Source organism: Schistocerca nitens, chromosome 4 (genome assembly GCF_023898315.1).
Source record: "Schistocerca nitens isolate TAMUIC-IGC-003100 chromosome 4, iqSchNite1.1, whole genome shotgun sequence".
NCBI classification, from domain to species: Eukaryota; Metazoa; Arthropoda; class Insecta; order Orthoptera; family Acrididae; genus Schistocerca; species Schistocerca nitens.
The window spans coordinates 977060576-977086972 of NC_064617.1; the positions used below are offsets into that span (position 1 = coordinate 977060576).

At 37.7% G+C, this 26397-nt stretch overlaps 1 protein-coding gene across 1 annotated transcript in view; it reads right to left on the minus strand.

The window, feature by feature from the left end:
• LOC126253678 (low-density lipoprotein receptor-related protein 2) overlaps positions 1 to 26397 on the minus strand; it is a 215470-nt gene that overhangs the window by 131310 nt on the left and 57763 nt on the right. The window contains exons 4-15 of the mRNA XM_049955201.1: positions 24162 to 24416; positions 21061 to 21177; positions 18108 to 18394; positions 14955 to 15190; positions 14564 to 14769; positions 14214 to 14405; positions 13116 to 13256; positions 10308 to 10517; positions 9979 to 10174; positions 8426 to 8679; positions 5854 to 6089; positions 4170 to 4374 (exon numbers count right to left, since the gene is read on the minus strand). Coding sequence (XP_049811158.1) covers positions 4170 to 4374; positions 5854 to 6089; positions 8426 to 8679; positions 9979 to 10174; positions 10308 to 10517; positions 13116 to 13256; positions 14214 to 14405; positions 14564 to 14769; positions 14955 to 15190; positions 18108 to 18394; positions 21061 to 21177; positions 24162 to 24416 — 2535 coding nt within the window. The remainder of the gene's footprint in view (positions 1 to 4169; positions 4375 to 5853; positions 6090 to 8425; positions 8680 to 9978; positions 10175 to 10307; positions 10518 to 13115; positions 13257 to 14213; positions 14406 to 14563; positions 14770 to 14954; positions 15191 to 18107; positions 18395 to 21060; positions 21178 to 24161; positions 24417 to 26397) is intronic.

Below are 26397 nucleotides of genomic sequence, written 5' to 3' on the forward strand. Positions count from 1 at the left end.
AAAGGTGCCTGATTCTATTATATTGTTGACTGCTACAGACAGAGGTACAGAGACATTTTGGCTACAGGCTTTTAAAACATTAATATTTAGGCCAACATGCCCAGCTGAGGGTTTTAGAGAGCTAATTATGCCCATTATTTCTGCACAGTTTGTGGGGGCTAGATATATACTATGGTCACATTTATTACCTTTAAAACTGTAGTGCATGTTTTTATGCTTGTCATTTATGGCTTCCCCTACGGAAGATAAATATTCATTAAAAATATTTACAATTTCCAGTTGGTCTTTTATGAGTATGCCATTGTGGTTAATAGTAAAGTCCATACAGGATTTGTCACTGCAGGTGCTAAAACTGCCCAGATGCCAGCAGTTATGTTGTGTGAGTTTTGAAGCTTATTTGCAACATAGTTGTTCCTGGTCTGTGTGAGTAAGTCCTTATAGTGTGTTTGATATTTGGAGGCTTCCTTTAGCTCAGGAATCTCTCTATTATTCAGCATTGCACTGTGGAGTAGTTTTAATTTTTCCCTCGCTTCAGTGACATTACTATTTACCCAAATATTTTTGTTTATATTTTTTGTTTGTTTCTTTTTTGTAATTACAACTGTGCATGTGGTATCAAAGCAGTAATAGAAGTTAGCAGTAAAGGTATCATATGAAAAGCTATTATTTTCAAACCATTTTATTTGTGCTAGCAAGCCGTTTAGTCTATTTATGTTGTCATTATACATTATTCTTTTAGTTACAAACTGTTGCTTTGTGGTGACAGTGGGGGGCTCATGGAGCTCCAATTTAAGCTGTACTGCATGATGATCTGAGATAGCTAGTTTTAAATCTGAAGCACTGTGGGATAGGTGGGTCATGTTTGTTGTTATGTTGTCAAGACATGTTTTACTATTTCCAATTTCTCTAGTGGGTTCCCGAATGAGTGGGGTCAGGTTAAATTCATCACACAGGCGATGTAATTTTTTGGTGCTGACATCATTTGTTAATAAATCTATATTTATATCCCCTGTAACTATAATATTTATATGACCATTTGGCCCAGAAAATGTTGTGTCTATATATACAAGCAAGTCAGAAAGATTTACAAAAAAGTTATCTGTATTTCCTGCAGGTGGCCTGTAAACACCAATAACTGTTATGTTATCTCTACCGCATTTTAGGTTTATTGCAGCAAATTCTGAGACTCCTTCCAAGCAGAAGGCACTCACATCAATAACATTAAAATTACTTTCATTTACAGTGAAAATTGCTACACCTCCCCCAGTCTTGTCTTTTCTACTGAAGGCTGTGCAGAATTTCATACACAGTGGTTGACTAATGTTAATCAGAGCTTCATTGTACCAATGTTCAGTTACAACTAATATATCGGGTTTGTCAATCTGTGAAATTACATCTAGATCATTATGCTTATTTCTAAGACTACCAAGATTCATTACAAAGGCCCCCAAAAACTTACAAAGCCGATAAATGTAGACAAAACTTTGTAAAACTGTATAAAAAAATGAAACAAAAAATTAAAATCAAAGGAAAAAAAGAAGACGAAGAATTTGGAGACTTTTAGATTTCACATAACAGACAAGAGAGGGAAATTAAGAAAAGAGAAGTGTTTTAAAATTCAGATTGCTGGTAAAATATTAATTACTCATAAGGTAAGGCAACATAAATTTGACTCCTATTTGTGTATGTTGATGACTGGTGCTGCTTGAGTTTAGTCTTTCAGTGAAAAAATTCACTTCCAGCTCTTCATCTTCCAAACAAACTCCCTTCATCCTTAGCTTGAATGTTCTAAGAAAATATTATCATAATTACAGTGATTTTCTGTCTTTATACAGTCTGTTCGTTAACCACAGTCAGTATACAAGTAGCATACCATTTGGTCTGATAAACATAATGTGTTACATAACAGGGATGTACGAGGAAATGTGTACATCATAAATCTTTTCTTCTCCAGTAATCCAAATGGCTTATGCCTTTTTACATCATATTTTAGAAATTAACTTTTCTGTACCCTATAACAGCTCATTGTTCTTAAACTATTGAAAGCATTTCATTGTTCTGACTGCCAATACTGCAGTGGATCAAAGTTGCAGCACTCTCATTCTTCACACTGACGGTATGCACCAAAAAGTAGATCTCAACTACATATACAAATGAAATCTGCAGTAGTTTTCATAAGTGATGCCTTCTGCTCACTGTTCAGTTTATGTGGCATAAATCATGAACAGATCTTTCCACTGCCAAAATCTCATCTCTGTGAGTGAATTGTATTAATGATGATGCTACTGCTAATCCTCACTTATATAATTTTATGCTAATTGGCAGTCTACCTGAAAATAAGCATTCTCAACAGTCCTACAAATGTCTGAAGCAGCTGTAAAGACATTTGCTACATTCAGGCTACATAAATTCTACAAGACAAAAACCAAATTTTGGAAACTCATTTCTACCGTATCATTTACGTGTTATGATTAAAACAAGTATCAAAGTAGATATGTTTTCTGAGAATCAGTTGTTTCACATGAATGTGGTGTAACACAGCTGTTTTTGTTTCATCAGGATGATAAAGTGATGCTAGTAATATATTTGTAATACTTTTTAATAAAAATGGAGGACGGTTTCTATGGAGATGTCCATGAACTTTTATGGAAGTACATGTAGCTGCTAACACTGTGATCCATTCACCAAACATTTTATAGGTATCTCTAATTTAAAATCTTCACTGAATCAGTGCAAACGTTGTTTTTCTGTGGAAACTGATAATTCTTTCTTTTCTTTTCCAACCTATCCTTTCCTCTCAGAGGAAGGAATTACTACTTCCCAAAACTAGAATAGCCTTTTGTGCTTTTATGTGTGCCTAAAAGAAGTAATGGATTTTCTTTTCCTGGAGATACGTAATAGCTAACCTTCCTGTGTCCCTTTAATGTTATAGTTTTCTCAAATAATTTATCCTTTCAATACAATAAGTAAAACGGTTGTCACAGCAATCCAAACATCTTTTGCAAAGTTTCCAAATCCTTTTATCAATAATAATCATGATAGCTCTAGTCAGACTAATGAAAACAAATTGGCACAGTTTTCTTCAATTAAAAGCACTTTTGTTTCAGTTTGCTTATAACTCACTGTTATGTCTTGTGCTGGTGGAGACACAAAGAGATCGCCACCCACGTAAACAATGTAGAACACGTTTATTAACTATTCATAAACAAAACACTCCTTCGTGGAGTTTTAAGTTAGTGTACATATAAATAAAAGTCCTTTTGGTACTCTGAGTCCCAACAAGGAAGGCAAATAAAAATTAAGTGGTCAAAGGCCAAAGTGAGTAACAAAATGGTTTAAGTCTAGATTCACTTGGAATGTTCTGGAGATAACAACACAATCAGTCATGGTCTCTGTAAAGGGAGGCCAGATGCAAAGTCTGAATAAGTGGAGTCAGAGCCCAAAGCTCGGTAGGGATTAGAAGTTAAGAACAGCACGGCGACAGTCTGATTATGGTTCCTTTGCTAGAGCTCTGATTGAGGAACCGCTGCTGTGGTCAGCACCAGGCCCAGATCACTCCAAGGAATGACATGTTCAATAGTTAAGACTGAACTATCATTTCGTGGTTGTGCACCAGCATAAATAGTGTTGTTGGGGACAGATAAAACCTGGCATGCAAGTAGGCATGTGACATCGTGTAGAAAAATAGTGCCTGTGATCACACATTGAAATGTGTTCTGGTGGTAGCAGCCCTGGCACTTCTCTTAAGGGCTGCCAGAAACTCCGTGAATAACAAGCTGGCATGTTGTTGCTGTCCGGATCATTTACCAACATAAGAAGTGACAGTGGATTGGTGTGTGGCTTGTAGAAGCTTGTGCCAGGGGCAGCAAATGGTGCCTGAATGGTGGCCACCCTCGGGATGTAAACTTGTAGTTGGTCGCAGGCTGCTGTCTTATAGGGGGGGCACAGCACTCACCGTATGTTCTATTCACTAGTTGCAGGTTATCTATTTTGTAGTACACTGATTATCAGATTACACTACTCAAAACTGAGAATTAACCTTCAGCAAGACTTGTTCCCACATGGCCAAAATCACTAACCGTTACACAGAAGCACATATTGTGCTAGATACAGCTTGCTTTGTTAGCAATATATTCACACCAGTTTTCACTCTCTGTTACTATACTTACTTGAGCAGTTTTGTTCTTCATCTGAATTGTCTAGACAGTCATCATCACCATCACAAACCCAAGCCTTTGGAACACACCGCTGGTTGTTGCATGTGAAGTCCCAGGAGTTGGGGCATGCCTGAACCGGTGGCTCAGCATTTGGGTCTGCAGCACAAGTTGATCCATCCTCTGTTAGCTTCTCCCCGTAAGGACAGCCGCACTTCACCTATACAGCAAATTGTTAGGAGAATAATACTGATAACATCCAAAATAATACTGATAACATCCAACAATACAAAGTTGTGAAATCCATTTCCTGAGGTTATTAGTTCTTCTCTGTTGGTGATTTACTAACAGAACAATATAACCATTGATTTCCAGGGCAGTTTAAAAATATACGAAGCAAATTTCTCTATTAAGTCAAATCTTATTTGCTCCATCATGTGCAAGACATGCGCATTTAAGTTGTAGAAAACTTACTGTTGGTTAACTGAGAAAATAACAACAATTTTTACCTCTGACAATGTTTTGTACATAATCAATATTACAGTTGGATTCTTATTTCAAAAGTCAGAATTCGTAATGGTTATGACCCATCTTAATTTTGCTGACTACATTTTACTGCTTGCCTCTAGTATAGGTAAACTTCAACAACTAATGGAAGAACTTAACAAGGTCATTTTGAAACTAGGCCTGAAAATGGACCTGAAATCAATTATAATAAGACTAAATATAGTGGAGATGCTGAGTCGCAGATAGACACAACAAAAGACTCTCACAATTATAGCTTTCGGCCATTAAGGCCTTCATCAACAATAGACACGCATACGTAAATACACACACACTCAACGCAAACACAACTCATACACACGACTGCAGTCTAAGGCAACTGAAACTGTTGTGCCTATCTGCAACTCAGCATCTCCACTATATGTTTTTCCTTCTCATAATATGTTACATTCCATCCTGGATTTTCCATTGTTTGATAATAAGATTAAAATAATATACAATGAACACATTGAGAAGAAATTGTATAAATGAACAATCAAGTTTTAAAACAATTTTATGGGTTGGTATACTAGGCACAGCTGAAGATTTAGACTGTATGTCAAGGAGAAGGGGGAGGGCAAAAGAGTGAACAAAATAGGTTTTTCAAAACCAACCATACAATTTCTCTTAAAGGGAAAGTTTACATTTAGTGCACTTTACCAGACTGAGTCACAGCTGTGAGACATGGATGTTTACTGCTGTGTCATTCACATATTGAGGGCTACTCAATAAATAATCGGAAGATCTATGTTGGGAATTATTAGCGCAGGCAGGAAAATAAACAAACAGATCAACAAACAGTTTGAAATGGAAGTTGTAACTGAGGTACGTAGCACACATAGCTGAACAAATGAATGGTAATGGACCATGGAAGTCCTTTGTTGGACTAGAAGAGATGAGTGTAGACCATGTTATGATCTACTGAAAGATGGATAAATGACATTATTAAACACGCAGCAGTAACAAAGAAAATGGATTTAAAATGGCAGCTGATGATAACTCCAGAATACAAAATTTAGCTTGGCAAACACCGGAGCTACAATAAGCAGCAGGTGGTGAATACTGCATGCAATCTAATCTAGTACTGCTACCTTACAAATATTTTACTTTCTGACAGCTTATATGAAAAAACATGCTTATCAATCAGCTATCTTACCTGAAGGGTGCCAAGAGTTTCATTGCGTGGAACAGCAAAGCATAATTTTTCACAACCTCCATTATTGTATGCACAGGGCTGACTACCACTGAATATCTGTTCCTTATGACTGTACACTTTCACTCCATACAGCCGATTTGTAGTTGGTTCTCGAACAAGAATCTCTTCCTTGTCACCTGATAACTTGTGTAGCTTTATTATTGCATCTAGTCGCCAATCAGTAATGTACATGAAGTCTGAAACAGGAGAAAGTTTATACCATTATCTATTGTCAGTATTTTAGTTCTTCTTCTGCATGTATACTTTAAAAAACTGTTGCCAATTGATGGTGTCAAACTTATTAAATTCATTTTTTTAACAAAATAGGATTCATGAATTACAAACAGGCTTCATGAACTTTATGAACTCTTTCTTTCCCAATTAGAAAATGTTTATTTCCACAAATAGCAAATTAATTGAGACTTAACAACAAATTAAACCAGATTCATTTTATTTATTAAGATCAGATGAGCAAGATCCATTTGCAATATTAATAGACAATCAAATAGCAGTAAGTTAAATAACAGAAATCATTTTGAGAACTAAAGTTTATTAAGTGACTAACATTAACAAACAATGCTCACTGCTGATACTATAAACTTTTGCAGAATTTTACTTAGGTGCAACATACTACTTCATAGTAAGTCCCACATGTGGCACCTCTTTGAATGCACATTGTATCTGAAAGTTCTCTCACTTCATTCCATTACAACTGGGGAGGGGGGAACTGGTTGGGGTGGGGGGTATTGTGGTGAGGGGGGGGGGCAGGAGGAGGTGACTGCAGGATCTGTACTCCATCTTATAATTTCACATTTTCACCTGCAAAAACAGACTGTTGTTGCTAACTTTCTTTCAACTGACCATTTAATGTTCCAGCCTCATAACTTATTTCAACCACAGGAATATTTCTTGATAAAGCTATGAATTATTTAGAAGACAGACAACACAGCTACAGTGACTTACTTTGGTAGCCGAGAGTGTTTTATTTGTAATTTCTGTATTTCATAATGAGCTCTTCTTGCTGATTTGTTGCCTTTTTCATTTATTCTCTCAACGCATGACAGCATCAAAATGTAATACAGACTTCCAGATGTGAGTCTGACACATATTTTGTATGTCAACAAGGCTAATAAACAATTTTGTCTCAGAACACCAGTAAATATGCATGTCAACTTCCCAAACCTACATCCATATGTACACCCATACCCAACAAACCACTTTGAAGTGCATGGCAGGGCAGGTCAACTGTACACATATTTAAATATGGACCACAGGAAGAATACCTGCTTGACTTCATCCATGTGTGTTGTAATCAGTCTAATCTCATCATCCTGGTCATCATAGGAAGAGTACTTCAGGGACTATTTAATATATGCCTGGATTCCTTTCTTAATAATACTGGAAATTCTTGGCTGGAACCTCACAAAAAATAAGGGAAAGGCAACCCTCTCACCTACCACAGGCTGATGGTGGGGTGTAGAAACACATATTAGAAAACAGTATTCTTGCTCTTTTTCTGGAAAAAGTGCACACATACACTTACATAACCACACTGATACCAAACAAACACTCCCGCAGTCATGCCTTGTGAACCTTCTTTCAATCTATCTACCACACCTGCACTGCAAAAAGACATAACGATTGGAATTCTGTATCTTTAAAATCTGTTTGCAGCTCATCCTCTCATAAATAAAATCCAAACACACTGCACATCTGCATACTGTTATAAACTAATTTTGTTAATGTAAGTTATAAGACAGGTACCCAGTTAGCAATTATTGTCCCATTGTTGGCCAGATTGTTGGCATGGGGGCATGAGCTCAGATGGAAAGGAAAATGACCATGGTCTTGCTGAAGGATGCAATAGGGCATTTGTCTGAAATAATATAGGGGTAACCACAAAACATTATCTGAGGACCAGCTACTGTACTTTCTGCAGATACCCTTCTCCCTTCCATTTGTTAATGTTTAACATTGTGTCAATGACTACATCACAGGAAACACAATAACTAGAAATTATGTATAAGAGACACAAGTGATGTTTCTTGCAAGGTGCTGTAAAGTCAATGCAGCAAAAACAACTAAAATTATGGTCACAGGTTTAAACTGTGGTGATTTATTGTATGGCCCCTATTTTCCCTTTGCCCAAACAAACATGTGACACATATTGTTTACTGTTATAAACTAATTTTGTTAATGTAAGTTATAAGACAGGTACCCAGTTAGCAATTATTGTCCCATTGTTGGTCATATTATTGGCATGGGGGCATGAGCTCAGAAGGAAAGGAAATTGACCCGGGTCTTTCTGAAGGATGCAATAGGGCATTTGTCTGAAATAATATATGGCAACCACAAAATATCTGAATCTGCATGGTTGGCTTTCAATTTGAAATTTGTTCTTCCCAAATAAGAGTTCAGCACCTTCATCACCACACTTCTCCATTCCATACAAATATAAGTAATATTACAACTTTCAATAATACCCAACACAGAATATGAGAGTGCAGGAGAGAAATAAAGTTTATGAGCTTACCTTTATGTATAACAATGGAGAAAGGATGTCTAATCAGACGTGAATTAACTGTCCTGACATCAGTGCCATTTAAGTTGGAATGCTGAACATGGTCCAGAAGTGCATCACACCAATAAAGTCGATCAGAATCAAAGTCGACAGACAACCCATTGGGCCAACCAAGAGTAACATTTCGAAATACCATCAGGTTACTGCCATCAGTGTGAGCACGGCTAATATTTGCAGGACGATCCCATTCTGAGAAGAATATGTATCTGTAAACACATATAAAATTTGAAGTCTTGCAAACTTTTAAGAACAGAAAAATGTTCACATTTCCAAATAATAGCACAAAAACTTTATAGTGGAGTTAGCAATCCACCACCATATAAGTAGTGATTTTCATTTGTTTATATAGTTCTATAGCACAACAACATTTGTACAAGATAATATTTTATTTTGCATGAACTATTCTATTACCTTCAAATTACACAATGAGTACTGAAAATGACATAATTTTTTAATATAATGTATACATATATAAATATTAATAACTGGGGTAAGAAATGCAAATAGTGCAACAATAGTCTACTTATGTATGCCAACAGTGTGATTTGTCAACTAGTAGCATAGTATTTACCTTCAGGAGATGAAATACCAGTATTATTGCCAAAAGACACATTTTAAAGTGAAGAAACTCTACCTAGCTTCTAGAATTCTCAGTTTCTTCCTTACGGATGAAAGAGGGATAGGCCGGGGAAAGTTAGAAAGGAGGGGCAGGTCATTCAACAACCAGAATGAGAGTGATCCATCTGCAGTGGGGACAAATGAGAAAAATGATATAAGTCTGTTTACTGGCGGCAGCGAAATTTCATCTCCTGAAGTTAAGTAGTGGCCAGCCATCCTGTGTCTTTCTAATTTTGTAGTTTTCTGAACTGAATTTTCCTTTTGTTACAATATAAATGTATTACAACAGTTTTAGCACCCACATTGACCTGGGGTGAAACAAACAAATAAATTAAGTTGTTGGGGAAGCAGATATCAGGCTATGATTCACTGGAAGAATTCTTTAAACACGTACACTATTTGTGAAGGAGACTGCTTACAAAACTCTTCTCTAATCAATTCTAGATTGTCTTTTAAACATTCTGAACCCTTACAAAACAACAAACAGAAGATCTAAAGAGAAGTGTGTTAAGTGAGAGTGAGAACTTTGCAGATAAATATTTTTCGTCACGTAGATATTCAACAAACTCATGAGGCAAACACTGAAACAAGTTGTTGTACATCACAAAAACTATTTTTCAAAAAATCCCAATAACCACACTTCTGAAGGAAAACATCATCATCATCATCATCATCATCATCATCTACAATAATAACTATGTTGACAAAAGTAAATCAACTGAGGCCATATAAATAGGTGTAGCCCTACACTCTATGCACCCTTCATTACTGTAAGACAAAGTTAGGTACTAGTAATGGTACACAACAAACCCACTGTGTGGTGACTTGGTAGAAAAAAAATATTGATGTTGATCCACAACAAATTTATTTTATTGTTCAGTACTTACCCTTTGTTTGGATGCACAACAATTGCTCTCGGTCTCTTCAAGTTTTTCAAAAGAGTTCTTCGGTAAGTAACATTTCTTGTGCTCAGCACGTTTAGAGTCCCCTTCCTGCTGTCAATGTAGTAAAGATTCTTTGAAACCCAATCAACAGCCATTCCCTCCACTCCTTCATTTTGAGAGGCTAGTACTATTTCGTGACCTGCAACAGAAATGAGAATACTCCAAGAAATAAACGGATGTGATTTTACTTGTAATTTTGATTTAACTGTTTCAAAATATAGAACTAACTTTCCATTCTCATTTCATTCATTTCCTTTTCTGTTACTACTGACCTGTTCCATTGCGGTGAATTCGGTGTATAACATCCTGCAGAACATCTGAGTAATAAATAAATTCATCAAAAGCATCAAAATCCAGACCAACAAATCGCGCTCTACGAGAGACAACTGGTAACATTGCATCGCTGAAACCTTCAATTACAGGATCCAACACACGCCCTTTAATGAATCTTTGTTGTGAGTACATCAAAAATTCATCAACATCTGAAAAAAAAAAAAATTTTAATATACTCCAGTAGCTTTCTGGTTCTAAAACACCATAGAAAAATAATGAAACAGTGTATGAAAGTGGTGTGTTAAAATAATCAGGACCATAATTTATACTTTATTTCTTCCACTTATTAGTTGGACTTTCTGCAATCTGATTAATGTTTGGCGTAAGTGGTGACAAAAAAGATTAAAGGCAAAAATATTGTTGTTTTTATACCTTAGTATCACAAAAATCAGTAGTAGTTGTGGTACATTGTAAATATCGCTAATTCTGAAAACACTTTTTTATGTTCTGCTTATCCTGACAACCTCAACGTGAAGGTCAGACACACCAACATCAGTTTAGAAGACGCCAGTGCAGGTTGGCTAGCTACAGTTGTAACTTATGGACAGGCAGTTGCGTGATAAACTTTGTAATAAAATAAGTCTTGTGAACTTCATAAAAATTTTCCTCATCATAAACTTAAATGACTTGGCAAGTTTGCAGCTTCAATTATGTCGATGTTTGTACATACATACTTCTGCAAGCAGCTCTTTTTTGCAGTGAACAGAATTAAATCGACCCACAGAATCTCACTCAAAGATTGAAACTTAAAAGCTTATTTTCGGATCAACAGCGTTCAGAAAGTGTTACCCGACACTTAAGGTTTAAAGAAAAGCATAGTAATTAGTATTAACTGATATGCAGTGGTTTTATGTTTAATGTGTAAACACAATAGTTACAAAATACAAGGTGATGCCAATTTAAGCTTCGTCCAAAACTGATATTACTATAGGGCTGCATCTGTTGTTAAGACATACAAGTTTTGTACTTAGCTGCCCCTTGCTCTTTACCTTATCAATTAAAGTATATCTGAGTTCCATTCCATTGTCATTCCTCATCAATTGAAACAATCTTAAGACATTAGTTCACCATGAAATGCATTAATCAGCCACAGTGAAGCAATTCATCTCCGTAGAACTAACATTAGTGCTCCCCACCCCTTCCTTCACCATTACTCATTGTGATCTGGCCAGTTGATAAGGGCGAGGTGTGAACACAAGCCAGCTCGCATGAGCAGATCAATGAAAGGTCTGATGTATTTCATCCCACAATAGGACAATCAATTGTAATGTACACTCCTGGAAATGGAAAAAAGAACACATTGACACTGGTGTGTCAGACCCACCATACTTGCTCCGGACACTGCGAGAGGGCTGTACAAGCAATGATCACACGCACGGCACAGCGGACACACCAGGAACCGCGGTGTTGGCCGTCGAATGGCGCTAGCTGCGCAGCATTTGTGCACCGCCGCCGTCAGTGTCAGCCAGTTTGCCGTGGCATACGGAGCTCCATCGCAGTCTTTAACACTGGTAGCATGCCGCGACAGCGTGGACGTGAACCGTATGTGCAGTTGACGGACTTTGAGCGAGGGCGTATAGTGGGCATGCGGGAGGCCGGGTGGACGTACCGCCGAATTGCTCAACACGTGGGGCGTGAGGTCTCCACAGTACATCGATATTGTCGCCCGTGGTCGGCGGAAGGTGCACGTGCCCGTCGACCTGGGACCGGACCGCAGCGGCGCACGGATGCACGCCAAGACCGTAGGATCCTACGCAGTGCCGTAGGGGACCGCACCGCCACTTCCCAGCAAATTAGGGACACTGTTGCTCCTGGGGTATCGGCGAGGACCATTCGCAACCGTCTCCATGAAGCTGGGCTACGGTCCCGCACACCGTTAGACCGTCTTCCGCTCACGTCCCAACATCGTGCAGCCCGCCTCCAGTGGTGTCGCGACAGGCGTGAATGGAGGGACGAATGGAGATGTGTCGTCTTCAGCGATGAGAGTCGCTTCTGCCTTGGTGCCAATGATGGTCGTGTGCGTGTTTGGCGCGGTGCAGGTGAGCGCCACAATCAGGACTGCATACGATCGAGGCACACAGGGCCAACACCCGGCATTATGGTGTGGGGAGCGATCTCCTACACTGGCCGTACACCACTGGTGATCGTCGAGGGGACACTGAATAGTGCACGGTACATCCAAACCGTCATCGAACCCATCGTTCTACCATTCCTAGACCGGCAAGGGAATTTGCTGTTCCAACAGGACAATGCACGTCCGCATGTATCCCGTGCCACCCAACGTGCTCTAGAAGGTGTAAGTCAACTACCCTGGCCAGCAAGATCTCCGGATCTGTCCCCCATTGAGCATGTTTGGGACTGGATGAAGCGTCGTCTCACGCGGTCTGCACGTCCAGCACGAACGCTGGTCCAACTGAGGCGCCAGGTGGAAATGGCATGGCAAGCCGTTCCACAGGACTACATCCAGCATCTCTACGATCGTCTCCATGGGAGAATAGCAGCCTGCATTGCTGCGAAAGGTGGATATACACTGTACTAGTGCCGACATTGTGCATGCTCTGTTGCCTGTGTCTATGTGCCTGTGGTTCTGTCAGTGTGATCATGTGATGTATCTGACCCCAGGAATGTGTCAATAAAGTTTCCCCTTCCTGGGACAATGAATTCACGGTGTTCTTATTTCAATTTCCAGGAGTGTATTTCACCTCACTAAATGACATTAGTAAAATAAAAAATGGAAGTAAACTTACTGTTGCAACTTCTCCGGTCTTGGGCTAGCCTGAACCCAATATTACATGCACAGCGATAGCCGAGAATTCCTGGTGCATCCCCAACTGTCACAATGCACATGTGCTGACAGCCACCATTATTTGTGTGACAAGGATTTGATACTGTTAAATAAAAAGCATTCAAAATAAATACAGTGTCTTTAATAATTTCACAAAGTTATTAAACACACACAACACTTAACACCATAATATGTACACCATAATCAACAACTGGAGTCCTGAGATTAACTACACCATAAATGGAACACCATGAAACTAAAATTTCTCATTGCCCTGTACAACCATCAGTAACATGGCAGCTAAAAGGTTTCTTTTAAATGAATTTGGAACAGAGGTAGCTCTGCATTCACATAATCTCACACTTCCACCTTCCTCTTTCCTTTATTTTTCTTTTGCCTTGTGCAAACACATTACTCTTTTTAAAAAAAAAAAAAAAACTAATTATCCTGTCTATCGGTCTTCCATTTTCCCCCACAACATAAATTTGTTGTTACAGTTAATAGGAATAGCACTACTGATTAGAAAGGTTCGTGGAGTTCTTCAGTCCCTGAAATGCCAACTGCTAAGTTTATCGTAATTATCTAACAAGTATTTGAAATGAATGATAGCTTAAACTGTTAATAACAGATGACTGAAGTGTGAATGTTACTTTAACTTACTTCAACACTGTTGCTATTACTGCAGTTGCTAATATGCTGCTTGCTGCAAATAATGTTTATCAAATAACCAAACATGTTTATCAAATAACCAAACAGGCTGTATGGTTCGCACACAATCATCACTCACTCACAACTACCAAGACCATCACCAATAACAACAACACCTCTTCTAATAACAGCAACAACACTTCCAGCCATTTATTCATCATTTTTTGTAGTTCTCATCAGGGAGAAGAGCCTTCATGGGTGTGGAATAAGTCTCATTTATAAATAGGATTTGTACTAAAGGCACTTATTTAGGAGGTACTCAAATGACTTCTGGTGCTTGATGTAGCTCCGATTATTACATTAAACGAGTAAAATATTGAATTTAAATGATTTGTCTTTCTTTTGTTCTTACCTTGTTGCTGAATTAAGCTATGTACAGCTTTCACAGCCTTTGGTTCTTTAACATCCCTCATACGGTAAATATCTAATATCGATTTCGTTCCTTCATATTTGTTTACACTAACAATGCCTTGCTTTGTGCTATCAGACCAGTAAATACGATTTTCAAATACTGTGAGTCGAGATGGAGATGGTACTGGTTGTCCTAGAAAATTAAAGTTCCAGGTTAATGGATAAGTACACATTAACATATCTGTGAGTCTGAGAATGAATATTCACTGGGTGGCAGCATATGTGATCAATATTTTTACTGAATTTATTTCCCAGAGTTTATGTCCAAATTAAATATCCTGCCATAGCTACCTCTTAAAACAAGAAATCGTTGACCGCCTTCATAATCCACAGTTTCAATATAATCAAGCAGTGAATCACACCAAAATACTCTTTTTGCAATGATGTCGACTGAGACTCCTGAAGCCTTATACGCTGCCTCTGATACAATAGCACGAGAATTTGTTCCATCCATATTTGCACGTAGAATCTGAGTGCTATCTGCTATAAACATGTACCTGAATAACAACAACAGCAAATAATTTATCACAGGAAATGAAACATAAATATCAGAAAATTTGACATCATTCTGAGAATGATTCAAATTATTATCAAACTCTAAAACATAATTTTTCATTTTTTCACTTTATAGTAAAATTTGTGACTTCTAATGATAATAAAAAAGTATGTGCTGCTTATTTACCCAACTGTAGGATCTAGCGCAATATCAGCAGGATTACTTAAGTTGCTTCCCAGTACTATGGCATTCCATCTGCCGTTCAGTTCGAAAATGTCAATCTTCTGTCCAACAGCATCAGCTACGTATACTTTATCACCAACCCAGTCTACTGCAAGAGCAACAGGAGCCCATGTACCAGGAAGCGTAAAGTCTTTTGCACCATATGTGGATACTTCTGACATCAGAGCTTGAGAATGAATCTGGAATGAGTTCATGGACAATGATTACATATGTATACAAATACATTAAGACTGTACTTCAGAAGGTGATAGTAGTCTGTAAATTACAGCTAACCATCGAGTAAATAGTGGCAGTCAGTGTCACATGTTGATCAAGATCTGCAACAGCTAATGTGGAGTCTAACAAGAGCCATAACTATATGTACATTACTTATAATTTCTCTAAATGGGTAGATAAGCAGAAATAATCACTCAGCTTTTGCACAGACCACATATGTAGCCAAAAAAGGGAAGTTTTAACTGCAATAATGTCTGGAAATAAAATGTATAATAAATGTTCTCTTAAAAGAAACCCATTAGTGGATACAGTATTTAGTATCAAACTCAATGAAAAGTTTGTTAACAAAAAGTCTGAAGTGGAAAATATTTTTAACAATAATTTTTCAAAATGTTGTAGAGAAAATAGGATCAAGCTGTTTAATAGAAAATGCAACAATGTATATGGAAGAGGCAATACCTATGCAATTTGACAACACTGAAATTCAACCCACATCTCCTACTGAAATTAGAAAAATAATAAATTGACTCAAATGTAAAAGCTTCCATGGAATTGATGGCATGTCCAACAGAGGACTCGCAGCCACATATATAGTAGATCACTGAAACAGGGCATTTTTCTGGATAGACTGAAATATGGTGGTGTTAAAAAACTTCATAAAAAAGGGAGAGGTCTAATGCTAACAACTACCACCCAATATCACTTCTGACAGCATTATCCAAAATTTTGAAAAAAGTAATGTAGTCAAGAGTAGCTTTGCATATTTGTAAAAATGAAGTACTAACAAAATGTCAATTTGTTTTTCAGAAAGGCTTTTCACCAGAAATGCTACATGTATTTTCACTGATCAAATATTACATGCACTGAATAAACAAAATCACCCATTGGGATTTTTTGTGATCTCTCACAGGCTTTTGACTATGTGAATCATGAATTTCTTCTAGATAGGCTTAAGTATTGTAGTATGAATCTGACAGTGTGCATATGGTTTAATTCATATTTAACTGGAAGAATGCAAGAGTTTGAAATTAACAGTACAAACAGTCTGCAAAAATCAGCAGAGGCATCTGACTGGGGAGGATCAAGAATGGTGTCCCACATGGTTCAGTCTTAAGTCCCTATTGTTCTTAATATATATTAATGACTTACCACTCTATATTCATGAAGATGCAAAGCTAGTTCTTTTTGATGATGACACAAGTATAGTAATCATACCAACAAACAAGAATTAGCTGAGGAAATTGCAAATAATGTCTTTCAGAAAGTTATTAAGTGATTCTCTGCAAATGGACTCTCACTAAATTTTGAGAAAACACAGTATATACAGTTCTGTACAGTAAATGGCATAACACCACTGATAAATATAGACTTTGAACAGAAGTTGGTTGCAAATGCAGAATTTTCAAAATTGCTGGATGTACGCACTGATGAGAAATTGAAAGAAACACATTGCTGATCTACTGAAATGTTTAGGTTCAGCTACTTATGCTATTATGGTTATTGCAAGTTATTAGTAATAATCATATCACTAAATTAGCCTACCATGCCTATTTTCATTCACCGCTTTCACATGGTATCATATTTTGGGCAATTCATCATTAAGAGAAAAAGTATTCATTGCACAAAAGGGAGTAATCAGAATAACAGCCGGAGCTCAAAGAAATAACCTTGCAGACATTTATTTAAGAAACTCGGGATATTCACTGTACCTTTGCAATTCATATATTCACTTATAAAATTTGTTATTAATAACCATTCCCAATTCAAAAATAATAGCAAAGTGCATAGCTACAACACTAGAAGAAAGGTCTTCACTATTCTGGGTTAAATCTGACTTTGGCACAGAAAGGGGTGAATTATGCTGCTAAAAAAATCTTTGGTCATCTACCAAATAGCATTAAAACTCTGACAGATAACCAACCAGCACTTAAAAACAAATTAAAAGAATGTCTGGATGATAACTCTTTCCATTAAGATGAGGAATTTCTAGATACAAATAAAAAAATGTACTATAAATTATACTATGTAAAGAAAACTTCTGTTAAGCTGACACATTCCAAGAAACATATTTATGATATATGGAACAAGTATTAATATAATGTAATGTAATAATGTAGTATCATTTCGAACTGACAACTGCCAATTTGGTACTTTACTTTGGAGAATTACGCCTTACCTAAAAGTTGACTTGAGGAGATGGGACAGAACTGAGCACAAAGAAAGAAATCTGCATTTGTGTACACATATCACATAACTGAATTAGGAAAATTTCAGAAATTATTGACAATTTTACATAAATAATTATTATTTACAAAATAGAGATCGCAGGCCTCTTCTTTTCTTCTACTCTTCTCTCCATCCTTATTTTTTAATATTCTGTTCTGAAGCACAGCTGTCTCCACTATTCCATCACTGCTATGTCAGAAAATGGATCTCTGGACACATTTCTATAAATAGTGGGCACTTTTAGCCAGGCTACAACTTCCTTGTCACAATACTTACAGTAACTAGAACGTATCTTAGAATCACATTTTTGAATGTTCTACAAAACCAATTTTAGAAACTAGTTACTTGATAGACTGTTTTATGCATTTGCAGAAGATTTATGTGAAAATGTGTACTAAGATTAGCTGAATGTATTTTTGAATGGAAACTTTAAAATCTGACAAAAGGAGGAGGGTGCTGAAGGGGGAAGGCAAAGGATTGTGCAGAAATGAAACTGTAGGTATAAAATTCTTTATTGTCTGTATGAATAATAAATGAAAATGGAAACACATCAACGCTAAAGTGACATTTGACTTTTTAATACTCTGTTCCATACATAATTTTATGTAAATATGTAGATCACAAAGATGAAAACAAAACACAAATCTGTATTACCTTTCTAGTTTTGGTATCGGACCAGAAGAGCAGGTTGCGCCTGTAGTGGTAGTCCAGGCCACTAGCGCCAGTTGAGTTAGCTATGAGCTGCAAGTCTTGTCCCTTACTATTCATGCGCCAAACTGACAGGTCATGAGCAAAGTACAGCTGAAGGGATGAACCATTAACAGCAAAACAGTTCTTTCGATCTCTAAGTTCGTAGCCATCAACACAACTGCAAGCATAGGAGCCATCAGAATTGACGCATAATTGATCACAGTATCCCCACTTTGTGCACTCGTCAAGATCTGTAAAAGATTGGATGAAATATTTACAGAAAATGCAAAAGATGTACTACAAACAAATAGGAATAATGCGTATTAAAAAAAAGATATTACAAGCACAGAATATATTTGGGTCAAACTGGCAAATTTCATTTTTTATGGTCACACTACAGATTAATAAAAAATACACAAACATTTGGACATTGAAACCATCACAAAGGACTGTTTGATGCCTATTTTAACTACTTAACAGTAAAATTATTAGAAGAGGTAAATGTTTATTGCTCATATCATTTTATCCTGATGAAGTCATAACTGTTGACCAAAATGCACAGCAATCATGTGAAGTAAATTGGTTGTTACCAAATATGAAGAAAAATAAGCAAACAAATCAGCGCAAAGAAATTATGAACTAGTGGATAGTGTTGACCTAGTAGGTGTCAGAACAGAATTTATGAAAAACTCTTGCAAGTCCATAAGTGAAACATAAAGATAATTTAATGTGCTGTGAGCCATTTTAGACTGTATAGCATATCAAGGATTTGGTTTATATGGTGATAAACTGTATCTCTTTTGGAAATCTGGAGCATGGAAGAGTATTCAGTGATAAGAGTTTCCTACAGATGTGCTTTGTTGTGTGAATGACAATGCAGACATTAAGAATAGCCAATAATGCCACGTTCAAATTCTGGATACTAAGTCTTTTTATTTTTTTTTTTTATTTTGTGAAGTGCAAAATTTTATGTTTATGAACATTTACAGCAGGCTGCCAATTTCTGCACCACTTTGAAATCTTATTGAGATCTGACTGAATATTTATGCAGCACCTTTCAAATGGTACTTCAGTACTGACAACTGTGTCATTTGCAAATAGTCTGAGGTTACTATTGGTATTTTTACAAGGTCATTAATATATAGTATGAACTGCAAGAATACCAAAACACTTTCCTGGGGCACACCCAAATTTACTTCTACATCTGACAATGACTCTCCATCCAAGATAACACACTGCATCCTCCCTAGCAAAAAATCCTCACTCCAGTTACAAATTTTGTTTGATACCCCACATGATCATACTTTTGACAAAATGCGTAGAGTCAAAGCACCGAATCAAAGACTTTTCAGAAATCAGAAATGCTGCAGCTACCTGCGTATCTCCAGGTCAATAAAACCAGTGTTCGATAAAACATAAATGTAAACACTATTCAATTTTTCTGAAGCTTTTCCTTCATGATGGAATCCACAGCATAAGATTAACTGATGCATCCCCAGTGAACTATAGCTGTTTACAATTTATTGAATAGTAAATTTCCCGGCTACTAGATTGGGCAGAACAAGACTTTTCTATGGCCACTACTCTCCCCAGCCATTACACTTTGTAGCTTTTCTTCTGGAATTACAGGACAGAATGCATGTAACATAATACTGTCCCCACCCTGCATTCATGCTGTGGTGCATGTTTCAAGCATCTGTTCATGACAATAACAGTTTATCTGGACACGGCCATGCACCTGGAGTTACATGAAATGTGATTCACTCTACCAGATCACATGTTTCCATTGACCCACAGTCCAATCTTGACGGTCCCAGGCTCACTGTAATCTTAATTGGTGATGGCATTGGGTCAGCATGGGAACATCTAGGGTTTATCTGCTACAGGACGCCATATTCACCCATGCACTAAATAATGTGCTCTGAAACACTTGTGCCTGTACCAGCAACATGCTCTGTTGTCAGGTCTGCCGTGAATCATTGGTTATCCTGCTTTACTGAGTGGGCATGCATCAGATGTCCACATCCTGTGATGAACCATGGACATCTAACACCTCATAACCTACTCATGGTTTCAGTGTCCTTCAACCACTATCTGCAGGTGGTCAGTATCATGCGAACAGCTGACCAGTTTAACCATTTCTGAGCTGCTCAATCCCAGGCAATAACAATTTGGGATTTCTCAAAGTTTAACCATTTCTGAGCTGCTCAATCCCAGGCAATAACAATTTGGGATTTCTCAAAGTCATTTATGTCAGTGGATTTCTCCACTTGCAGCAGGTACCATCACTAGTATGATTCTCAATGTGGCTCTGCCACATTTATATGCTATCCTTATCTCGACATGTGTCCACAGAAGCACCAGCTGGCATTTAATCTCATGGGGGGGCGGGCAATGGTCATAATGTTCTATCTCATTGGTGTATCTCATTGTACCAGATTGAATTCCCATCTTGAGAGCCACTTACTGGAAATAAAATGTCAAATTTTATCAGAGACAATTGAGATTCCCAAAAACATATGCCAGAAATAGGGTAGTTTGACACTGCTCATCCCAAGAATGGTTCCCTTTAAAGTTGCGTCAAAGTGTGCAAAATGCATTGCTTACACAGTTTTTTAATTTCATACTAGTATTTGTACTGTTTGTATCTTCCATTATGCGGCCTTTACAAATGAGGATAGTTTGAAAGTGGCAGTAAGCGAGATATTGAAAGTAAGCCAAATACATTTTCAGTAATGGCGCAAACAGAATAGTGTCATGTAATATTTGTTTTGACCAGTTCCTGCACATTATACACATTTCCTTTCACTTTTCAAACAGAAACACACAGCTAACCACCACTGTAAAATAAATACATAAATAATTAGCCACCACTGTAAAACAAATATATAAATAAGTACATAACAGTAAAGCTTACCAACACAAGTTCTGCTGTCGTTAGCTAAACTTCTTCCTTCAGGGCAGTAACAGCTCCCACCAGTCAATGAGGCTTGACATTTGTACTCACATCCCAAAGCTGGACAACTGTTTGTAGCTAAATAACAAACAGATTTACATATTTATAGTGAGAGCATAAAAGAAATTAAAAAATAAAGACAATAACAACAGAAGTAATCAGATGAGGAAAAAATATTGCTTCAAGATTTCAGAAATTCTCCAATGGACAATCTGAAATACTCCACCAATATTACAGTGCTGCCTCACTGATGGTACTGAAAACTATCATATCAAGCACGTTTCATATTGCAGTACTACCGAACTGTGCCAATTTGCTGCCTAGGTAAGTCAACAAATATAGGATAACTTACGTGCAGACTCCTAAATCATTTACTAATAAAGGTTTCTTGGGTTTCCAGCTGAGTCCAAGTGGTTTAAAATCCACAAGCTTTCGGTCGAGTACTCCTCGGCCATTGTCAAGTGGTGACTGTCTTCTGGTTGCTGCTGCCGTCCTTACACAGCCACGCTGCCTTCCGTATCACTGGTACCTGCTCCGACACCGTGTATAGTAAAGTTTGCGTTGTGCAGCCGCCGCGCACACTTCAACCTTCCAATGGCCAAAGGTCCCACACTGTGCTTTGCTGCAGGCCGCTGTCTTTATTGAGTGTGTTGTCACAAATTTTTATTTCGATGGCTTCTTTTAGTAGGCTATTCCAAAAACAGTTAGTTTGTGAGATAATAGATGTCTCATTGAATGCAATACGATGACCGCGCTTTCGCTGATTTCTCTGGGTACCGTAGAGGAGAACATCTCTTGTGTTCTACACAGTGCTGTTCAATGGTACGCACAGTCTGTCCGACATAGAACCGTCCACACCCATGCTGTATTACATATACTCCTGGTGTTCTGAGGCCTATGTCATCTTTCACAGGCCTCAAGAGTTGTCGAATTTTTGCTGAAGCCCTGAAGACCGAATCGATTCTATGCTTCTTTAGGAGCCAGCTTATCTTTCCTGTTATTGAGACACAGAAAACTCGGGGCTTCTAAACCACTTGATGCAGCTGGAAGCCCGAGAAACCTTTATTAGTGCATATCGTCGTGAAACTATGCACTCATATGTCCTAAATCATTTCTATTAACACTGATAGCAGAGTAAATAGATCATATTACTTTTGATCTTGTACTGTATTTTTACATTATATGTCGAAGAACTTTGTACACTACATATTCTGATGGTAAGAGTGCACACTGTGATCTTTTTATCCTGGTCATATAGGCCTCCTCTAACCCATGATTATAAAGAGGAGATGATGAATACTGTGCTCCCAGTACATTCTTATTGGAAAATCTCATTGTCTATTATCATCTCTTTTATGATGACATTTAAACATGAATACTGTCTTCCCTCAGCAAAATTTACTGAATTGTTATTGCTACCTAAGCACTGTTTAATATTATTTGTACTCCCATATAGGTGAATACACTCTCATTTGCATTCTCTCTCTCTCTCATTTTTTGAAGTTCTTGGGTTCTTCACAAACCAATTTATCATTGTGATCATCTACAAACCCCTTCATATCAGCTCCTACACAGATAAGATTTCTTTGCACAGCATCCCTGTCATTGAAATAACCTATTGTATGATTGCGCCTGTTTCTCGTTCTTAGTTGCTTCATCTATAATGCTTGTTCTCTGGGGTAGTCGAAGGGATTACTTTCACTCACTATTATCAAAGAACTCTTTTTGTGTCAACCCATCTAAGGTGGAATTTAAAAAGTAAATACTTAACATGGAAAATGGTGAAAGTTTTTCTTGTGCAAATTACTTTAAGATTTGCCAGAATAAAAATCACATAAAAACTGCCCTCTGAAATTTACTGTAATATGCAGTGGTTTCCCACTGTTGGATCAATAAAATTCTGTTGGGTAGAGAAAACTTTTCTTATGAATAAACTGATAGCATATGAGAGTCTTTAAAAGGAGTGATTATGAATGTAAAGAAAAGATTTTTTTTATAACAAATGCTTGGAGAAAGGGTTTTCTGGTCAGTCCATGATCTCCACATCAAGGGTGGCTTGAATTCAGTTACTGTCCAAATCACAAACATGCTCTGAGCAGCATAAAGGGAGAGGCTGTACTACACAATTTTCATTCTAATTTACTGCCAGCAGCAATGTTTGCCTATGTTTTGTGGCTTTACATCTTTCATTCATGGTGTATGTTTACTTTCTTACTAGTTAATCCTGCAAACCTCTCTCAGGAGCCGTTCCACACCCACCTTATCTTGTAATGTCTTTTTCCCCCAACTATCTTGAAGATGTACACTTTTAAGCTTCTTCATTATTTCATGTTTTGTCCTATATCATGATGTGCTTTGCTGTACAAATTTTATGATCTACAGGACCAATAATAAATCAAATCAATGTTCATTTCTAATGAAATTTTTACTACTCTAGCAGACAAGTATCACAAACAGTATCTGTTCTAGCACCAAAAAACTACAATTCCGATATACGTACTGAAAAATTATGGATGACAAATCATACATCATTTTATAATGATGAGATACAAGGATGCTAAATAAATCATTTAAAAAATAAATGCTATTTAAACTAACACTTCTAAACATTTTTAACTACGTCTGTTTTCTTCTCAGTATGGAAGTAAATGTGTTCTCAAAATCACTTCTCCATTCTCTTCGCTTTATAAACACTAAACGCCCTCAATATTTACTTTGGCGCTTCGTAGTTCTATTGTAATTATTAATGGTCTACAGAAGGAGGCAGCAATATCATTACACTGAAGTGTAATAAAAGAATCAACAAGGCGAAACAAACATGCAGTATTTAACAAAAACTGAGAGAGAAGTACTATCACTATGCAACAAAACTTACAGGAACAACAATGAAACTTAACGCACAGAATCGAATAGTAGCGCACCGACGCTCAATTTCGTGACCCACGAAATTTGACTATCGATATGTGAAACTGAGTATTACAAAAACCAACTGTATTGCGTATTATTACAGATTTTGTTTGGTGAGACTTTAATAAATGCAGTGTTATTAACTTGGAACTTACAGCAGGCTGTTTCTTCATCGGCACCATCTTCGCAGTCGTTTTTGCCATCACACAGTTGTGATCTCGAAATACAACGTGGCGCGCCGTCAGGGCCACCTTTCGGGCACAGGAATTTGTTCTCTGGGCATGCTATTGCCGTACAATTCTGCTCGTCACTACCATCAATGCAGTCCCTATACCCATCGCAGTGGAACGAAGCCGGTATGCACAATGCGTTTGCGCATCTAAACTGACTCTTATGGCACGGCGGGAAATCTGTGAAAAATAAAGACACACACATATAAATCAGCAACAAAGAGTATGATATTAACTATGAGAAAACGAACACACAAGCCGTAATAAATAAATTTCTTTTATAATGATTGTCTCTTTCCATTGAGGCCCAGACTGGTACTAACGTCAGCAAACAAAAACACGTAGAGTCGTGATCAGCACTGGAAAAAAAAGGGAAGGAATGTTAGGTTACAAGGTTTGATAAATGGCGATGATACTGGAGACAGAGCACAGGTTCGAATTTGGAAAGAGTGTGGAAGGAAATCGACAGTTTCCTTTTGTAAGGAACGATTGCAACATTTGCCTCGAAACTCGGAATACGTAAATCTGTGTAGCTGGGTATGAAATGTCATACTCCCGAAAGCAAATCCAGGGTCTTAAAACTCAGTTGCGGAGGGATTACTACTAACTGAGGCAACTTTTATGTCACGGCGATAGCCAACATTCTTTTCCACGCAAAATTATTTCAAAACTCCGAATTAACAGAAGGTTATGTTCGATATGCGGGTCTCAGACAATTAATTCTACCAGAAATTGCCACCGATGAGTACACACTGCAGGCATTACTGCCGGAATATCATCGTTCCTTCTGCAGATTTCATGCTGACTTTTTTAACCACCCTCAGCAATGCTCGACGGTCCCTGCCCATCCGGTGTTGTGTGATGTCCTTAGGTTAGTTAGGTTTAAGTAGTTCTAAGTTCTAGGGGACTGATGACCATAGATGTTAAGTCCCATAGTGCTCAGAGCCATTTTGAACCTGCCCATCCAGTACATGACGCGCGGCTTCTTTGGTTTAGCTGTGGCTGTTACTTCGCGTTTACACTTCACTGTGACATCATCACATAGCCAACAGCCGACTGGGCAGTTTTAGGCATGTCCCACATGGATTTGTTACTCACGTGACATCCAGTGACTACTTCGCATTCGAAGTACCTGAGCTGCCCTGACCCATCAATAATTTTGTTACTGCTTCTCTACTGACAACGCAGAACACCAAATTATAAGAAGTGCATGGACCGTGTTACGATATGCAGAGGGGAACAACATCAGCGCCCATTGTGTCCCGCTGGTGAAATACGAATATGGGTATATATGGCACAAAAACCCATGTAGCTTTGTGCAATAAGAGTATTAGTTGATAATATTTTTCATTTATACGAGGGTCATTCAATAATTAAAGAGACAAACCGTTCCGGAGAAAACAGCGTTTATTTTTACAAAACTAAATTTTTTATACTTTTCAACGTCATCCCCTTGAACATTTATGCACTTGTTCCAACGGGCTACAAGCTTTTTTATTCCCACTGCAAATGTTTGAACCAATTTCCCACAAACTTCTTCACGCCCTCGTTGTCCTGAAACGTCTTCCCACGTAATACCTCCTTCAGAGCACCAAACAAATGGAAATCACTAGGTGCTAAATCAGGACTGTAAGGGGGATGAGGCAGTACTTCCCAGCCCATTTTGTCGATGATTTCAAGGGTTAGTTGACCAATATGAGGACGTGCGTTGTCTTGCTGGAGAATCACACCTCTCCTCTGAGATCGAGGGCATCTCTCTCACGGCTGGCTTCACCTCGTTTAAAAGTAAATCCGAGTAGTATTGGCTGTTCATTGTACGCTGCTCTTCGAGATAATCAGAAAAAAGCTGGACCTTCAGCATCCCAAAACACCGTCAACATGACTTTTCCTACTGATACTAGGGTTTTGAATTTTTTATTGACATGTGAGTTGGTGTGCTTCTTTTTGATTCTGGCTCATAATAGTTAAGTTTCATCACAAGTTAAAATTTTGTTGAGGAAGAGCTCGCCTTCTCTTTCATAACGTTCCTTTTGTTCTGTGCACACTCTCAACTTTTGTTTCCTTGTGCAGCCGCGTCAACTCCTTTGGGACACATCTTCCACATGTCTTGCGGTACTTCAGCTAGTTATATACAATGTTATGAACTGTACCAGTACTAACA